The 14,579-nt window shown below is 45.4% G+C and overlaps 1 protein-coding gene across 11 annotated transcripts in view; it reads left to right on the top strand.

Annotated features, from left to right (window-relative positions):
* The window catches only part of EHMT1 (euchromatic histone lysine methyltransferase 1), a 121,636-nt gene that overhangs the window by 36,450 nt on the left and 70,607 nt on the right, over positions 1–14,579 (top strand). For 2 of the 11 annotated variants that reach the window (XM_042786503.1, XM_042786494.1), the window contains exon 1: positions 11,996–12,129. The exons of 6 other annotated variants lie outside the window; for them this stretch is intronic. In XM_042786503.1, the coding sequence (XP_042642437.1) occupies positions 12,067–12,129 (63 nt within the window). In that variant the 5' untranslated portion in view covers positions 11,996–12,066. Of the gene's footprint in view, positions 1–5,724; positions 5,824–11,995; positions 12,130–14,579 lie in introns of those variants that run through there. 3 more of the 11 variants (XM_042786500.1, XM_042786492.1, XM_042786496.1) reach the window with 2 other exon arrangements.

Raw genomic sequence — 14,579 nt, 5'->3', positions numbered from 1 at the left:
TGCAGCAGGAGTCATTAATCAAAGGCACACGGGAACAAGCTGTCTTGGTGCAGTGCTCTGGTTTTGGGTTTTAAAGTCAGCGACAGGGATGATCCAGCCACTAATAAGTTTCATGTGAAACTCTAGAGCTTTCAGCTACCAAGCAAATGTCTTACAAAACTGCTCGAGGAAAGGAAGCTGACTTCAGCAGTCCTTGAGTTTGTTTAATTGAACCCCGAGAGTGATCAAGTGCCTGCTGAAGGCCAGCATTTGGCATCCTGTTGCAGAAGAAAAATACTCAGGATTTTTTTTATTCCTATTGCCTGTGCACTTTTATTTTATTTTTGGTACTATTACTGAACCATAAATGACCATTTGTGCTTGCCTCTTCTCTGGGGTAAGGCTGCATGAGAGCACAGGAGAAGCTTTAAAAGGTCCACGATGCTTTTGATGGACATTTGAATTCAGGAGATCAGCACTAGGAGGGAGAGTCTGGGCTCTGTACAGAGCACTGGAAGGGTAAAGCCCTTTCCTGTTCTTTGTCTAATAAAAATAGTGCAGATGATCTTTTTTTCAGTGTGTACAACTTCTCCCCTTCTCCCCAGTAGACTCCTGCCTTCCCTTTCTTTGCCTCCAAAACAGATTTTGGTTGCTGCAGACAAGAGCAGGCAAATGAGGAGAGGGGCTGCTATGCTCTACTGCAGCTGTTCTGCAATGTATCTCTTTCCTCTGTTCTCTGGTTCACCTTTCTGAGACCTGGTTATATTATTGCAGAATTTTGTGTTTATTTATTTTTTTTTTCCTAGTGTTTAGGTATATTTTGAGTCCTTCAGTTTAAAATGCAAACAAAATTAATCTCTGTGCCTCCTTGTAAGGCAAGTAAGCGGGCATTATACACAAGGGAGGGGGAAAGGTGGGAGAATTTGAAGGAAGTAATTTTTTGAAAAAGTAGTTTAATTTTTTAAGTGAAACCAGTACTTAATTTTCAAGTGTACTGACCGTGTGCAACTTGCTGTAGTGTCTCTACATCTCTAAGGAGATGCAGGCTCTCAGCGGGTTTGAAAAACTCTGAACTGGCCACCCAAAATCGGCACATGACTCGATTTGAAATTTGAGCTTTCATGTGGGAAAGTATCAGGATGAGCTTGTCAGCCTCAGCCTTGAAGTCTAAGTACCATCCTCGCGTTTGTAGTCTGCAATACGGCAAGTCTTTAGCATGACAGCTTAGGGAACGCAAGCAAATAGGATGGTTTAATGATTTGGGCATTAAAATAAACCCCGTGACTATCATCCCAAATTTAAATCTGTGTTTAAATCTTGCCCAGGGGCTTTGACTTGCAGCCCAGTTATCCATCAAAAAATTTCTGAGTAACTTATCTGAATTTATGGTTCCTGTTGGTTGACTCAGATGTGAGTGACTTGTATGAGTCTGGACTGCGACCTGGTGTCACAGATTCACCCACATGGCATTTGCCTGCTTTCAAACTTGTCAACCAGCATAAAAAGCTCCTCGGTGATTGCAAGTTTACTGTTTTGGCTAAGTATTTCCCCTCCCCTCCGAAAACATGTTAGCTACAGGGAATATTATACAGAGGGAGAAAATACTTATAGGTTTGTTATGTACACTGATGTGCTTTGAGGTTTTTTTGTTGTTGTTAAATAATGGAGGATGAGATTTTTTTCAAGGGAGCTTGAAGTGCTCAAACTCCCCTGAGATTCACAGTGGAGTCATCCCAAATGGGCTGTCCCAACACATTCCTTGCTGCCCTGACTTGGCCAGCCAAGGTGACTCAGTAAATCAGCAGTAGAGCATGACTTCACATCTCGGTCTCCTATATCATGTTCTGCTTGATATGTTTGTGAAGGACCACTCCAGAAACTTTGGCAGTTAATTCTCCAAGCCTCAATTTTCCCATCTGTAAAATGGAGACATTAATATTGCCTACTGTTCCTATCTCTTAGTATAAATTGCTTTATAAAAAGTCCTAAGTGTTTTTATTGTTGCAATACATTTAAGCAAATCACAGTGTATCTGTTTGGTTCTTTTTTCATGGTGATGTTTAGATGCTTTTTTCAGTACATGCTCTGCTTCCAATCAGGAAGAACTAAATTGGTTTCCTTGTTTTTCCCCTAGAATTCATGGTGGCTAGAACAGTCTCCAGAACTCCTTAAAACTGTGGCACTGATTGGAATAAAAGTAAATAATTACAATACTTGGTAAAGGATGCACACCATTGCCGAGTGTAGACTGGGCAATTTGCTTCCAGGATTACGTGATTGCAGCAGGAATGGAAACCTGCATTAGTTCAGCCACATTTGAAAAGTCAGCGTACTGAAAAGCAGTTAATTTTTCAAGGTCTAGGGTAAGACCCTCTGGCAGTTCTGCTGGACATTTGCAGGGTTTGGGTTTTTTTGGTGCTTTTTGTCTATTGTTTGCCCTCCAGGTGCCAGCATTGGTCCTACTGTAAGCACGTTTAAGACAACAGCAAGGCTGCTCTGTCAGTGAAGTGGCACTTGCAGGCTCTGGACCTGCCTGGAGTATCTGGTGCGTTGGAGTCCAAGGCCTGACCTTCAGAAGTGTGGAGCATCCGGGGTTCACATCAGCTTTAGTGCTGGACACTGGCTCTGGGATTCTCCAGGGGCAGGGAATTGCGAGGCTTTGTCCTTTATGTGGAGGAAAGAGGCTTTTCCTGCTCCTGTCAGCTTCTGTTCGTGTAGCTCCCTTGGCTTTTTCCAATGTGGTGGTGCTAATAGGAACAAGAGAAGTCTTGAGCTCTGCTCCCTTGAATATGAAGATAATCTTCTTGAGCAGAGATTGCAACCTGGCCTCAGCCCAAGCATGTTGGGGGAAATGAACTCTGTGCTGAGTCAGCCTCCGGTAGGGCATGTTTAAGGAGCCATAATTTTATTTGCTGTTCTCATGTGTGTCCATTTTATGCCATATCTGACAGATTTTTGAAAGGTGCTGAGCTCTTCCAATTCCTGATGAAGGCTCTGGAGGGTGGAGGTACTGACTGCCTTTGCAAATGAAGCTATGGGTAACTCTGCTCTGACACTTTCTGCCCTCCCTCCTCTTTCTTGCCTGCACAGAGAGGTTGTGTGTCATTGCTGTAGGATTTACTGCCTTCAGTGTGAGGAACTTTGATGTGAGCAGGCTCTAGGAGAAGAGTTACAGCTTCATAAAAAGGCTGGCTTCCCATTTAAGCCCTAATGCATGCTCTTGATGGGAAAAAGTTGGGCTTAAAACTGGCAAACCATATCTAGAAGATGCTATTGCTTTCTTTTTTATTAAGCTTGTGTTGACTTTTCAGTCTGTGTTGAAAGCAGGTGTGCTTTGAGCTGTGTATCTTTTGGAGCGATATGGTAGGAGCAATACAGGATTTCCCTCTTAGATTGTTCCTCCACTGCAACCAGCATACCTAGCCTAGGGTAAGCAAATGACTCTGGCTTTGCTTTTTTTTTTTGTTACCTGTCCCCAAGGAAACAATACAAATGCCATGCCTCAAGTGTTGGATCTATTGAGGGAAAAGGGCATTTTTAAATAGCGATGAACTGTGGTTTTCCCATTGTGCAGCAAGCCAATTGTTTGTTAGTGAAATATATTAATAATTCTCTTATGAACTTTATTAGTAAGTGAATCTGCTTTAAATTCCTTTGTATCAACAAGAGCTGCAGGTATGTATGTCTTCGTTACATAAAAAAAAAAAAAAAAGGAAGAAAGTAATGCTTGCAAATTGGTCTTTGTTTCCAAGGAAACAAACTTGACATGCTTGAGCTGTGCTAGATGCAAACACTGCTAGATTCAGCAGACATGCCTCGGGATTATATGGTCTGAATATTATTTTTAAACTACCTCCAATTTAAAGGCAGGGGAGAGGACGAGAATAGAATTTGTCGGCAGGGTTTACCAATCTGTGCTTAATGAAAGCTCTGTGTGGTATCTCAGAGTTGCCTAATGTGGTGTAGAGAGAATTGCATCCTGCGCTGCAAAGGGAGGTCCCTGGCGGACATCCCCGGGGAAGGGGCAGCTACTGCAGGGCGCGGGGCCCGGGCCTTTGCTGGAATCCTTCTGCAGAAATAGAGGTCTGAGGGGAGCTAAGCACGCGCTCTCTCTGCCAAATTATCATGGTTTATCCTGGGTCACTTTACCAAACGTTTTGTGTTCTCAAAATAGGTTAGTAAAATGCAACTTGCCAGCGCTTGGCGTGAAAGGCTGCCTGGTGCTCAGAAGTCAAATGCAAATACTATCCCAAATAATTTGCTAAAAAGCCATAGCTTGATGTTGAGGTCTGGGCTGAGTTTATCATGGAAGAGATGAGAGAACAGCATTCTGAGTTGTTTGTGTAGTGTATCAGGCATGAATGCGCTCTGGACTGATGAAAATCTTGACTTTATCTTGGCTTATTGCATCATACAGGAAGTCTTTTTGTATTTTTGTGATTACCTTGGAAGTTTGGTTCATGAAAAAAGCTGGGCTTTGGCATTCATCTGTCACCCTGATTTTCTGAAATGCTGTGTTGATAAAGTAACTTGATTTTCTTTTTTTTTTTCTTTCTCTTCCTTTGAAAAATCAAAACTTCAGCACTGAAGCAGAGGCTGTACATACATGGCAGAAATATTAGCCATGCGTGCACGGGAAACGAGCATCACTCGACAGAGTGCACACACAATTAACGGATTTGAACATCCAGAGTTTTTTTTGGCTTGGGCCCAACATGAGGAATAGGGTATGCATTAAAACTTTGTTGGGATTAATTAACCAATTTTTGCCCTGGCCTGCAAAGCTTTACTCTGCAACAACTATCTTTGCTCTCTGGAGTAGTTCTGTGACCTGGTAGGGATCTGTAGGTGATACGCAAAGGACGTAGGGAAATGCAAGTTTTTAAGGAACAGTCAAATTCCATGTGCAGGTGGCTCGCAGCGCACAGGGCTGTTGTCTACCAGCAGTGAAAACGCCTGGTGGAATCCAGCATTGTGTATCTTTGTGTATAGGAAAACTGGAAAGGATAAAAAAAAATAAAAATCCTCTATTAATTCTTCTTTGAAACAGTCTTACTGTGCTGAGGAGACAAGGTAACGATGGAGTAATTTCAGGGCTGACTAGTGAGAAACAAACCTGACTTAAAATTCGGGTCCTTAGGAAAACATAGCATGAAGTGTTTTGTACTGTAGTCTCTTTTCGCCCCTCTTTCATCCTGCTTTTTAACTTCCTTGCAAATGGAGTTAAAATACTCTTGAAGGTGAGAGAGGGTAGGGTGGGGTAGGTTTAGCTTTAAGATGCATGAGAAGCACTATTTGCATTGCTAGCTAAAAGCCTCAGTTGAAGCCCGTTGAGGGAAAAAAATAATATTAATGGCATTTCATGAAAATATTGTAATTTGTGGAAGGCCCAGAGTGAAAAATCTGCTGGTTTGAATGTCACTAGGAAATGCTCCTTTTTGCACAAGGCTTGCCTGAGACAGGATTTTCTTTGCTTTTGTTCTAAACCGAGATGCTTGCTGCCTAAAAACGCCTGTGATCCCTGCAGTGAGAGCTTCACCTCCTTGACAGAGGATGGAAACAGGAAGGTTGGCCAGATCGGGATGAATCCTGCACCTTTTTTTTTTTTCTTTCCTCCTGTTTTTTTTTGTGTGGTGTTTTTTTTTTTTTTTTTTTTTTGCTAATGACACTTCCTTATGCTTACATTTCATTAAAGCTCTGAAATGGCTGAAGATCAGCCGGTACTGAGCATGCTCCGAGGTGGAGGCTGCACCCATAGAGTGAGATGGATTTGTGGCTGGAGGAGTGCTAGGCCTGGAGTCAGGATCTGGAAGGACCCAGCAGCTCCCCGCAGACGGGATGGAGGTAGGGCAAATCCGGCCGACTGCTTCCCGTGCCCCTGGGCCGGGGGAGCGAGGAGACCGGATGAAGTAAAAACTGTTGGAATTGATTCAAAAGCAGCATAGTTAACCACTGACACGAGATGGCTTCAAACCTTTTCCTGCGGATCAGCGGGGAGGGGTTTTAAAATACTGACCTTTACTGACTGGTGAACCTATATAAAGAACGGACCTGGCTAATGTTAGGGCGGTGACATAAAGCGACAGCAGGCAGGGGCTGGCAGCAAGGGCTGCGGGGACTTGCTGCGTTGTGCCTTCAATATTGGAAGGCATGTGATCGTGTCTCAGTCGTGGGCTGTGCGGCTCGGTCGCTAATTATTATTAATGGGAAGCCTTGCAGGGCACAGACCTGCTCGGCAGTTTAAATCTAGATCTGGCTGTGATTGTGGGAGGGCGAAGGAATGTAAAACTCAAACTCCCTTTTTTGGGTTTATTTTGCATTCCAAGGATTGCAAACAAACCTTGCCACATCAGGTCCTCCAAACTGGCAAGGAGAGGAGGGAATATAGATATGTTTATTCTTTTGGCTGAGAGATTTTCTGTGCATCTTGCAGGGGTTTACCATGTTGGCGAGTGGGTTTGGGGGAAGGAAGGGGACTCTGTGAGTTGTTCTAGGTTGGGCTCTTGGATTGCATCTGTAGTTGCCAGTTTTTTACAAGGAATGTGTAAGCACCAGCAGGTATGTGCTGCATGAGCCGATTGACTCCAGTTGTTGTACAAGCAAGCTGCGTGGTAAAGTGCCAATAAAACATTTACATTGGCTCTGTATGTTTGTATTAGTGAGGTGTGGGGAAGATCTGACTTTGTGTGGAGCAGGGGGGGAGACGTCGGCCACGAGCCTCAGCCCTCACAGACCCTGTCTCCTATGGGAGGTATGTTATGGGGCGTCCACATTTGTTTCAGCCTGGCTGTAAGTAAAGGTAAGGCAAGAGGTTTGCTCTACTTAGGGCACCGTGAATGTGTTGGTATTACAAAGTTATTGTATTTCACTTTATTAACAGAAATCTCTGCGACCATAGTCTATCTTTAGCCTGTGTGCAGTAAGGTAGATTGGCTTTTCAGGGCAGCTCTGGCTGCTTTTCATAGCACAGTTCAGGGGGCGATTGGTAAAGAGCAAAACATAGATTTTAATTTTATTTCTGTGTCCCAGGTGATGGTCTCACACAGTTGGGTCAATCTGCAACAATGAGTCACTTCATTAGCTAAAGTAACTTGCCTGTTTATTGCCGGGTTCTGCATTTCTCGCGTACCCTACGACTCCTTGGTGTTTTTGGAGCCTGTTTGATGTGTCTGCCCTGCACTAAGTTGGTGAGCAGCTTGCTCGCTGGTGTTGCTCTTACAGTCCCTGCGTAAAAGTCTGCTGGAGCCCCAGCTTGCTGGCCATGCAGAACTTCTCATACTCTTTAATGGAGGCTGGCTTGTTTATGGTTGGATGAATAAACAAAGAAAAGCATTTATGTAAAATAAACGGCATTGTAATTGTACATTGAAAGGAAAAGGTTTTGATTTTCTTTGGCTCTGATGGGGGCTGTGTTTACAGCTTTTCAGAATTGATCCTGGTGGCTTTTTCTCCTTGTGTGACTCTGGTGTTGAGGTGATCTCAGCCCCAAGTTTTCATGTATGGTCTGGCTCCCTTGATGAGGAAATTTGACTTAAACAGTTTCAGATGCTGGAAAACCACTGGTGTGATAATTTCCTATTGTGCTTGTGTGAAAGGTGTAAGGTAGCCTTAAAGACCCACTGCCACCTTATGGCAGTTGCTGAAAAGCAGCCTCTTTAGAGTCAAATCTGTATCCACATCATGCTTGCTTTATTTCTCCGTTCTTCTTAACTAGTGAGATTTGCATGAAGGCAGGAGCTTTGTTTTTAAAGAGTTCATCTGCTCCTTCTGTTCCTTGCAGAAATTTTATAATGTCAGCGGAATTGCTTGTAGAGCCATCAACTGCGATATTTCATAGCCGAGTTCATGATTGGGGAGAGATACAAAAGCATCATGAAGCACCGATTCTCCTCCAGTGAAGAACTTGATTATTTTCATATGAATGCCCTAATCCTTAAAAAAAAATAGGTGTGAGGTCAAAGAACAGGGAGACGTTGAACACGTGAGGCTCCTCGGCAGCATCTACACCCGTGCTCCAGCGTTTGTTTCAGCAAAGTGTTGCAGCAGAAGCGAGATTGAATGTGAGCAGCCATTTTCACGGCCGGCTCTGCTGGCAGAAGACTACTAATAAGCAGGATGGCTTTGCACTGACATGGGTCTGATTCCCACCCCATCTACTGTCCTCCAAATAAAACAATAAAACATTTGCCTGTGGAGCAAACGGTGAGTGTGGTTAAAGCAATGAGCTTGCTCACTGTTACTGAGATGGGATGCTGTATTTAGGACCCTTCTCGAGCAAGGCTGTGTTTGTATGGTAGAAGCTCTTGATATGCGACAGCTGAATGAAGGGGAGAAATGGTGATTTTAGATTTCCAAAATAGAAGGAGCTGTGGTTACTATAAGTTAAAGCTGAAGGAGTTTCTAATTGGGAACTGCTAGGAATACAGCATGTTCTAATTTACAGCTGTCTGGCCAATATGCTTCTAAATAAAGTTCTAGGATTGCCCTGTAAATTAAATATTCAATGCATATTCTTATCAAAACATAGCAACATCTTCCAGAGAGCTTATATCTCAACATCTGTCGCAACAACGTTTTTTTTTTTTTTCTTCTTCTTAGTGTGTGTGATATATTCAATGCAGCATCCCAGGGAACATTTCGTGTTTCCTATTAAGTAAAAGCAGCTTTCAACTTTTCTGGGGAAAGAGAGGCAGGAAGGGAGATGACTTGGAAAGTCTGGGGAAGACAAACAGGTTTTGAAAGGTGGAAAAAGCTGTGATGCCAGAAGTGAGCATTAATGACTGCCTGCTCCTTCAAGGCTGTTACCTGAGCCTGGAGGCGGACATTTGGGCTCTGTTGAAGGATGCTGAGGGCATTCATTCAGTGAGTCCTGGGACATTCTGGTTAAGAAATGTCATACATAATGGCTGAGAAGGGAAGGGAGGCATTTTCACAGCTTGTGGTGGAGCTGGGGAGTGGTTCATAGCAGTGCAAAAGCAAATCAGGATTCCAGCAGAAATGCTCATCTTATATTGAAAGTGCCTTCAGCTTGTCGTGCTTTTGGGATCACTTCTGAGGAGGCTGAAAGGGAGCTTCAGATCTGAGCAACTGGAGGGTCTGAAAGAAGAGGAGCCTGACGGAAATAAGGAAAACCCCCTGTATTTTGCAGAGCTAAGTATTGTTCTTCCTATAGAAAGAAAAATCTCCCCTTGCCTCCCACTTGCGCTTCCTCTGCTAGGGAGCTGTGAAAATGCCATACGTAATGGTGTAATTAAGCAAAAGCCCCAAGGAACCCAGTGTCCTTTGTGAAGGGAGGTTGTTGTGCTGCTGCCTTCCTCCTGATAATGTGAGATTTCTGAAAGGATATTCAAGCCTTGAATTGGAGAACGGAGGCCAGAGAGCCGTGGAGTAAAAATACCTTGTAGTGTTATGGTCCCTGGTAGAAGATGTTTTGAAAGGGGTGTGCTATGCTGTCTCGTACCGGCTTGGTGGGGAAACTGCAGGAGAGTACTGAGGTTAAACAAAGGGGAAAGCTTCACGGGGCACGGGCTTGTTCTTATCCTACATCTTTAGAAAAACCGCTTCCTCGGCCAGCCTGGAGATGAGTCTCTAACCAGCTGGTTAGAAAGAGCCTGTGCCCGTGCAGCACCCGCCCTCTGCAGAAGGGGGAGATGAGGTCCTGGGGCAGGAGGCACCCCTGACAGATGATGGACCCTGCCTGGGCACAGGAGAGGCTATGCCCTGGAAGCTTCTTTCTTCTTTCAGATGGCATAAATGTAAGGTCTTACTAATCAACACACAAGCATCCCTCATGAACACGGCGCGGTGCAGAGATGCTGGTACGATGCTGATTGATCATTTTGCTCAAGTTGGTTGTTGAAGCATCTGCAATACCCTGATCAGCATTGCCTTTTTTTTTTTTTTTTTTTTTTTTTTAACAGTATTTAGTGCTTTCAAGGATGGCCATGAGATGTGAAAAAGCATCTCGGTAGCTTCTGCTTTCAGTGTATATTTAACCTCAGCAGTAAAACCACGTCTAGTGTTGAGATGCAGTGGGGAGTGCTGCCTTTCTGCATGCACGGGAAGGCTGAGACTGTGGCGTGGTTCTCCGTCATTATTTTATCTCTGAAAGGGGATGTTGACTGTGGTAGTTCATTGACACTGCCTTTGTTAATATCTTTGTTTCTATTTCTGGGTTTTTAATGAAAGCTTGGTAATTTCATGCTGCAAGGAAGGGCAATGCAACGTCAACAGTTTTAAAGCCATCTTTGGTTTGAACTACTGTGATCTTCTGATGCGGTGGATAATACAACTTCTGTCTGTGTAGTTGTTTTTTGTTGCTTTTGTTTGGGGATTTTTGAATTTGTCTTAAATGAGTTACCTCTATACCTCTCAGTGACTGATAGAAAGGCCAGGAAAATCTCATTTTCTGTATATTAAAATTTAAGATTTAGATCAAACAAAAACCCAGTGGGTGAAAGAGAAATCCTTGCTTTATACTGTCACCTCAAATATTCCTTCTCTGTGAATTTCAGTCATCTCAACTTAGTCTTGTGTGTTTTAACTGTTTAGCAGTGAAACTTCTCCAAAGTGTGGAGAGAAAAATAACATCCTTGTAGCTGAGGCAGATCTGTGGCAGGCTCTTGTGCTGCTTTAACTATTGCTGTTTTGCAAATGTGCCTGGACATGGTGGTGAATTAGCTGCTTCGGCTGGAGAAAAAGTGGCTTGTTGATGTTTCCAGCCCGCAGTAATGCAGTGGCAGGACACGTTCCTGTGGTGCTCAGCAGAGAAGGGATGGTAGAGCAGAGGAGGCAATGGCTTCGTGCTTGTGCTGAAGGCCTGAATTTGCAAGCCTGCTTTTGGTGCAAGGTGTAAGGAAAACAAAGTCCTTGGGCTCCTCAAAACCACACTATGGATTTCAATAGCTTTTTTTTCCTCCCTACAGTGCCGGCTGCTCCCTGCCCACCCGGCCCACTGTAACCCATTACACTCAGCATGTCTTCATTTTAATTTTTACTCTTCAACAGTGCTATCTTCTGTGCTCTTATTTTCTTGAAAACTGTTTTTTTCTTTGGCCAAGAACAAGCGGGTGGTGCCACAGTCCATTTCTGAGTTTCCTCTTCCTTCTGGCCTCTTCTCCGGCCGCCCTCCCCCTGCTCGGGTGGGAGGTTCTCCAACACAACACCCAGCTCCAGCCGCCTCCTGCTCCTGCCTCCCATAAATGCCAGTCTTTCGCTTGAATCCCTTCCAGCTGATCTCTGCTTACAGATGTTCCTGCGAGTTGTTCCGGCAGTTTTACTGGGAGCTTGAGCAGATACAAAGATTGCCAAGAGTTTATGCTTAATTGTTAAGTGGAACAGAGACAAACTACTTTTATTTTGAAGCTAAAATTTCTTCTTTTATTGTGCTGGCTGGGCCAGCTGTATCATATGGTTTGACATAGGCTGAGCTCAGAGCTCCTGTACCTAGTAGTGTATTATCACTTCATTAGGGTTTTCCCCCCTTATTCCATTTTTCCCTCCCCTCTTTTTAATGATGCTGTTCGTGATACTTTTTAAAGGTTGGTTGTACCAGGTCAGGTTGTCTTATTAATCCCCAAAGTGAAAAATAACTCCTCTTCAGCTCAGCAGATCAGATCTCAAATGCACTTGCAGTTGGACACTGCACAGTTTAACCCGTGTGCCTTCATCCCAGCACTGAGAGGTCGGGCGCTTCATTAAACAGGACAAAATCAGCACGGGAGCGTCCCCAAGCCACGCAGCATCCCTCCCTGTCCCTCCTGCCTCTCCTTTTCCTGGGGGCAAGGGCTACTCTTGAAGGCCACCGGGACAGAACACCTCGCTCTATGGTTTAAAAGGCTTTTTTTTTTTTCAGGCGAGCGATCAGTTTTGAGGCCTGGCACCCTGTCAGAAAGTTGACAGATGATCTGCATTACCGGTGCGTCCCCGGGATGCCCGGGATAATCGCGCTCCAATGGACGCCCTGGAGCCGGCAGGTTCTCTGTGAAATGGCTGCAGCTTGGAGGGAGCAGTGAAATGGTCTCCTCTGGGCATGCTCACTCTGTAGAGGGAGCTTTTATCACATGAGCAGAAACTGAATCACTGCTCATGAGGATCTGGAATATGCAACTCTTTGAGTCTTCACCAGAAGAAGACAACAGATGTCTGCAGGTACAGCAGGGTCCATCTCCCATGCCTCGCAAAGAGCGGCTCCCCGCCGACCCTGGCCACAGGCAGGCTGTCTCCCACTGGGGAAGGAGAAGCTCTGGAGAGGAGGAAGACAGTTCGGGGAATCGTGGCTGGGGGTTATTTCTTTCTTTCTTTCTCTACACATTGATTTTCCTGCCCTGTGCGCGGGAGGGCACGCGGGGCGCGCTGGGGAGCCGGCTGGAGGGGGCTGGCCAGGCCTGTCTGTGCTGCGGTGACTCCTGCCCTGTGCTGCGCCATGGGCGTGCAGGTACCTCGGCATCCGACGTCGCCTGGCTCCGGGAAAGCTCGGGCTTTGTTTCCTCGCGTCTGGGTGGTCTTTTATTTCTCTTCTGGGGTGGGGAGGCTTGCTTGGGGTTGGTTTTTTTGCTTTGTTGTGGGGTTTTTGTGTGTGTTTGGTTTGGGTTTTTTTTTTTTTTTTGTGCTTTTTAAAAAAAAAAAATTTAAATGTGAAGCTTCTGGAAAATTCTCCCAGGAGCCCTCCCTGCTTGCAGCTCTTGTAAGCAAGAAGAGCAAACCCTGGGATGTCCGAGCTGCTCGACTGAACTTCCAAAGGGGAGGAAAGGGCCTGTGGCCACATAGCACCTCCTCACCAAGCTTCCTTTGACAGCCTCTGCTTGCATCAAGCAAGCCTACAGCTGACTTCTTTGGGTGGAGGCAAGAGCGAACATTATTTTACCAGGAATAAACAAACCTTTTTATTTTGGGGTGGCTTCATCCCCTCTCTCTTATTTTTTTTTTAATAGTAGTTTGCAATCCAAAGGAACAGCTGATTAAAACGAAACATCCACAGTTGATTTCATGGCAGGAGGCCCATATCTGCAGCTTATTTTAAAAGTTGCCTACAATTCAGACCCCTGGCCCTGCTGTGCTCTTAGGGGTTTTTTTGCTGTCGTTTGTGTTACAAGCGGACAGCTCTGCTGGCTGCCACAGACCTCAGTGGGACTTGGGGTGGGCACCGAAGGTCCCAGAGCCGTGAGGGGTCCGGGCACCCCTGCCAGTGGGCAAAACACTGGCCTGAGCTTGCTGTGCTCGAGGAGGACCCCTGAAGCTGCCATGCAGACATGGTATTGAATTTTCAATCAAGAAGTGAGATGTGAAGATGGCATTTAAAAGACTAGGGAGCTTACAGGATGATCTATGATACCTAATCTAAATATCTATCGTGTCTTCACTGGACTATAAATACGCTCAATATTCGTCATGTAGAAGATGTGTGCTAAAGGAAAAAGCATCAGAGGAAGTCATGAGGAGAGAAACGAGATTTCTTTTTAACAGTGAAGAGCAGAGGCCTTGACGTGGTGCCTGATCAGCTCCCATCCAGGGGAAAAAGTGTGCTTTGGGTTTAATGAATGCTTGAGGAAACAAGCAACCAAAAAACTGCTGAAGTGTGCAGTATGTGCTCCTGTGTGGAGGTGACCACGATGACACCGGTGTGACAGCCGGCCAAAAACACCTAATGCTCCGTTCCTGCTGGCTGGTGCCCTTTGCAAGCATCTGCAGAGAGACACTGAAAAGCCTGACCTACTTTGGAGGGAAGAGAGAAACCCGAGGTCTGGACTTCGTGCTGCTTTTCAGCAAGGGTTAAGAGCCCCAAAGTGGGGCCTTGGAATCTTGTTTTTTTCCCCCCTTCATGTACTTAACTGACTTTTAAGTGCCAGCACCAGTTATTCCCTTCTTCCAAAGAATACATTTGGACAGAGCTGAGCTCTGCTGCACAGCTGAGGCATATTTTTGACTAATTAGCCTGTTAGACAAAACCTGGGCCTGGCAATAGGGGTGCGGGGGGCAGGATGAGGCCCGTGACCTGGGGGCTCGGGCTGCAGTGGCCATCCTGGGGCTGCTTTTGCCAGCCTGGCTCCCCTGACCTCTCCACGTGGTGCCATCTTCTAACGAAAGAGGATCACGTGCCTCTCGTGCAATGGCAGGGAGCTGTTTTATTCAGGTAAACAAGGAGTTTTAAGGAGTTTCCCCCTCCTGGCCAGCTGGTTTGGGGTAGGGTTGGCTTGATTCCTGCTGATCCTCTTTGTTGTCCTTTTCTGCTTTTCCCTGAAGTTTTTCCTTCTCCCCTTCCCACTCCTGGGAGCTGAGAGCGGTCGAGGAATCGATGCAGTGAGAGAGTTGCCTTGCTTTTGGTTCACCCGAACGGCTCGGGGCTCTGAAAGTGCGTGCTCCCTGCTTGCGAGGCTTGGAGGACCATATGTTCCTGCAGTGACATGTAATGTCAGTGATTTGGAAAAGAATTTTGGATTTATAGCCCTTAACTACTATTTTCAGTCAGGTTTTTTTTGACTCCTGTGAATTTAGAGTTTTGACACTAGCCCTGTTTTCCAGAGGAGACCCTTATGTCCCTGCTTGTTTCCCTTGGTCCTGTGGGATCCATCCCTCCCTGTGCCTATGTGAGCTCCTTGGTC

This window comes from Tyto alba, unplaced genomic scaffold (genome assembly GCF_018691265.1).
Source record: "Tyto alba isolate M040663 unplaced genomic scaffold, T.alba_DEE_v4.0 Super-Scaffold_11, whole genome shotgun sequence".
In the NCBI taxonomy this organism is placed as follows: Eukaryota; Metazoa; Chordata; class Aves; order Strigiformes; family Tytonidae; genus Tyto; species Tyto alba.
The sequence above is the reverse complement of the archived record's forward strand: the minus strand, read 5'-3'. Positions and strand labels throughout refer to the sequence as shown.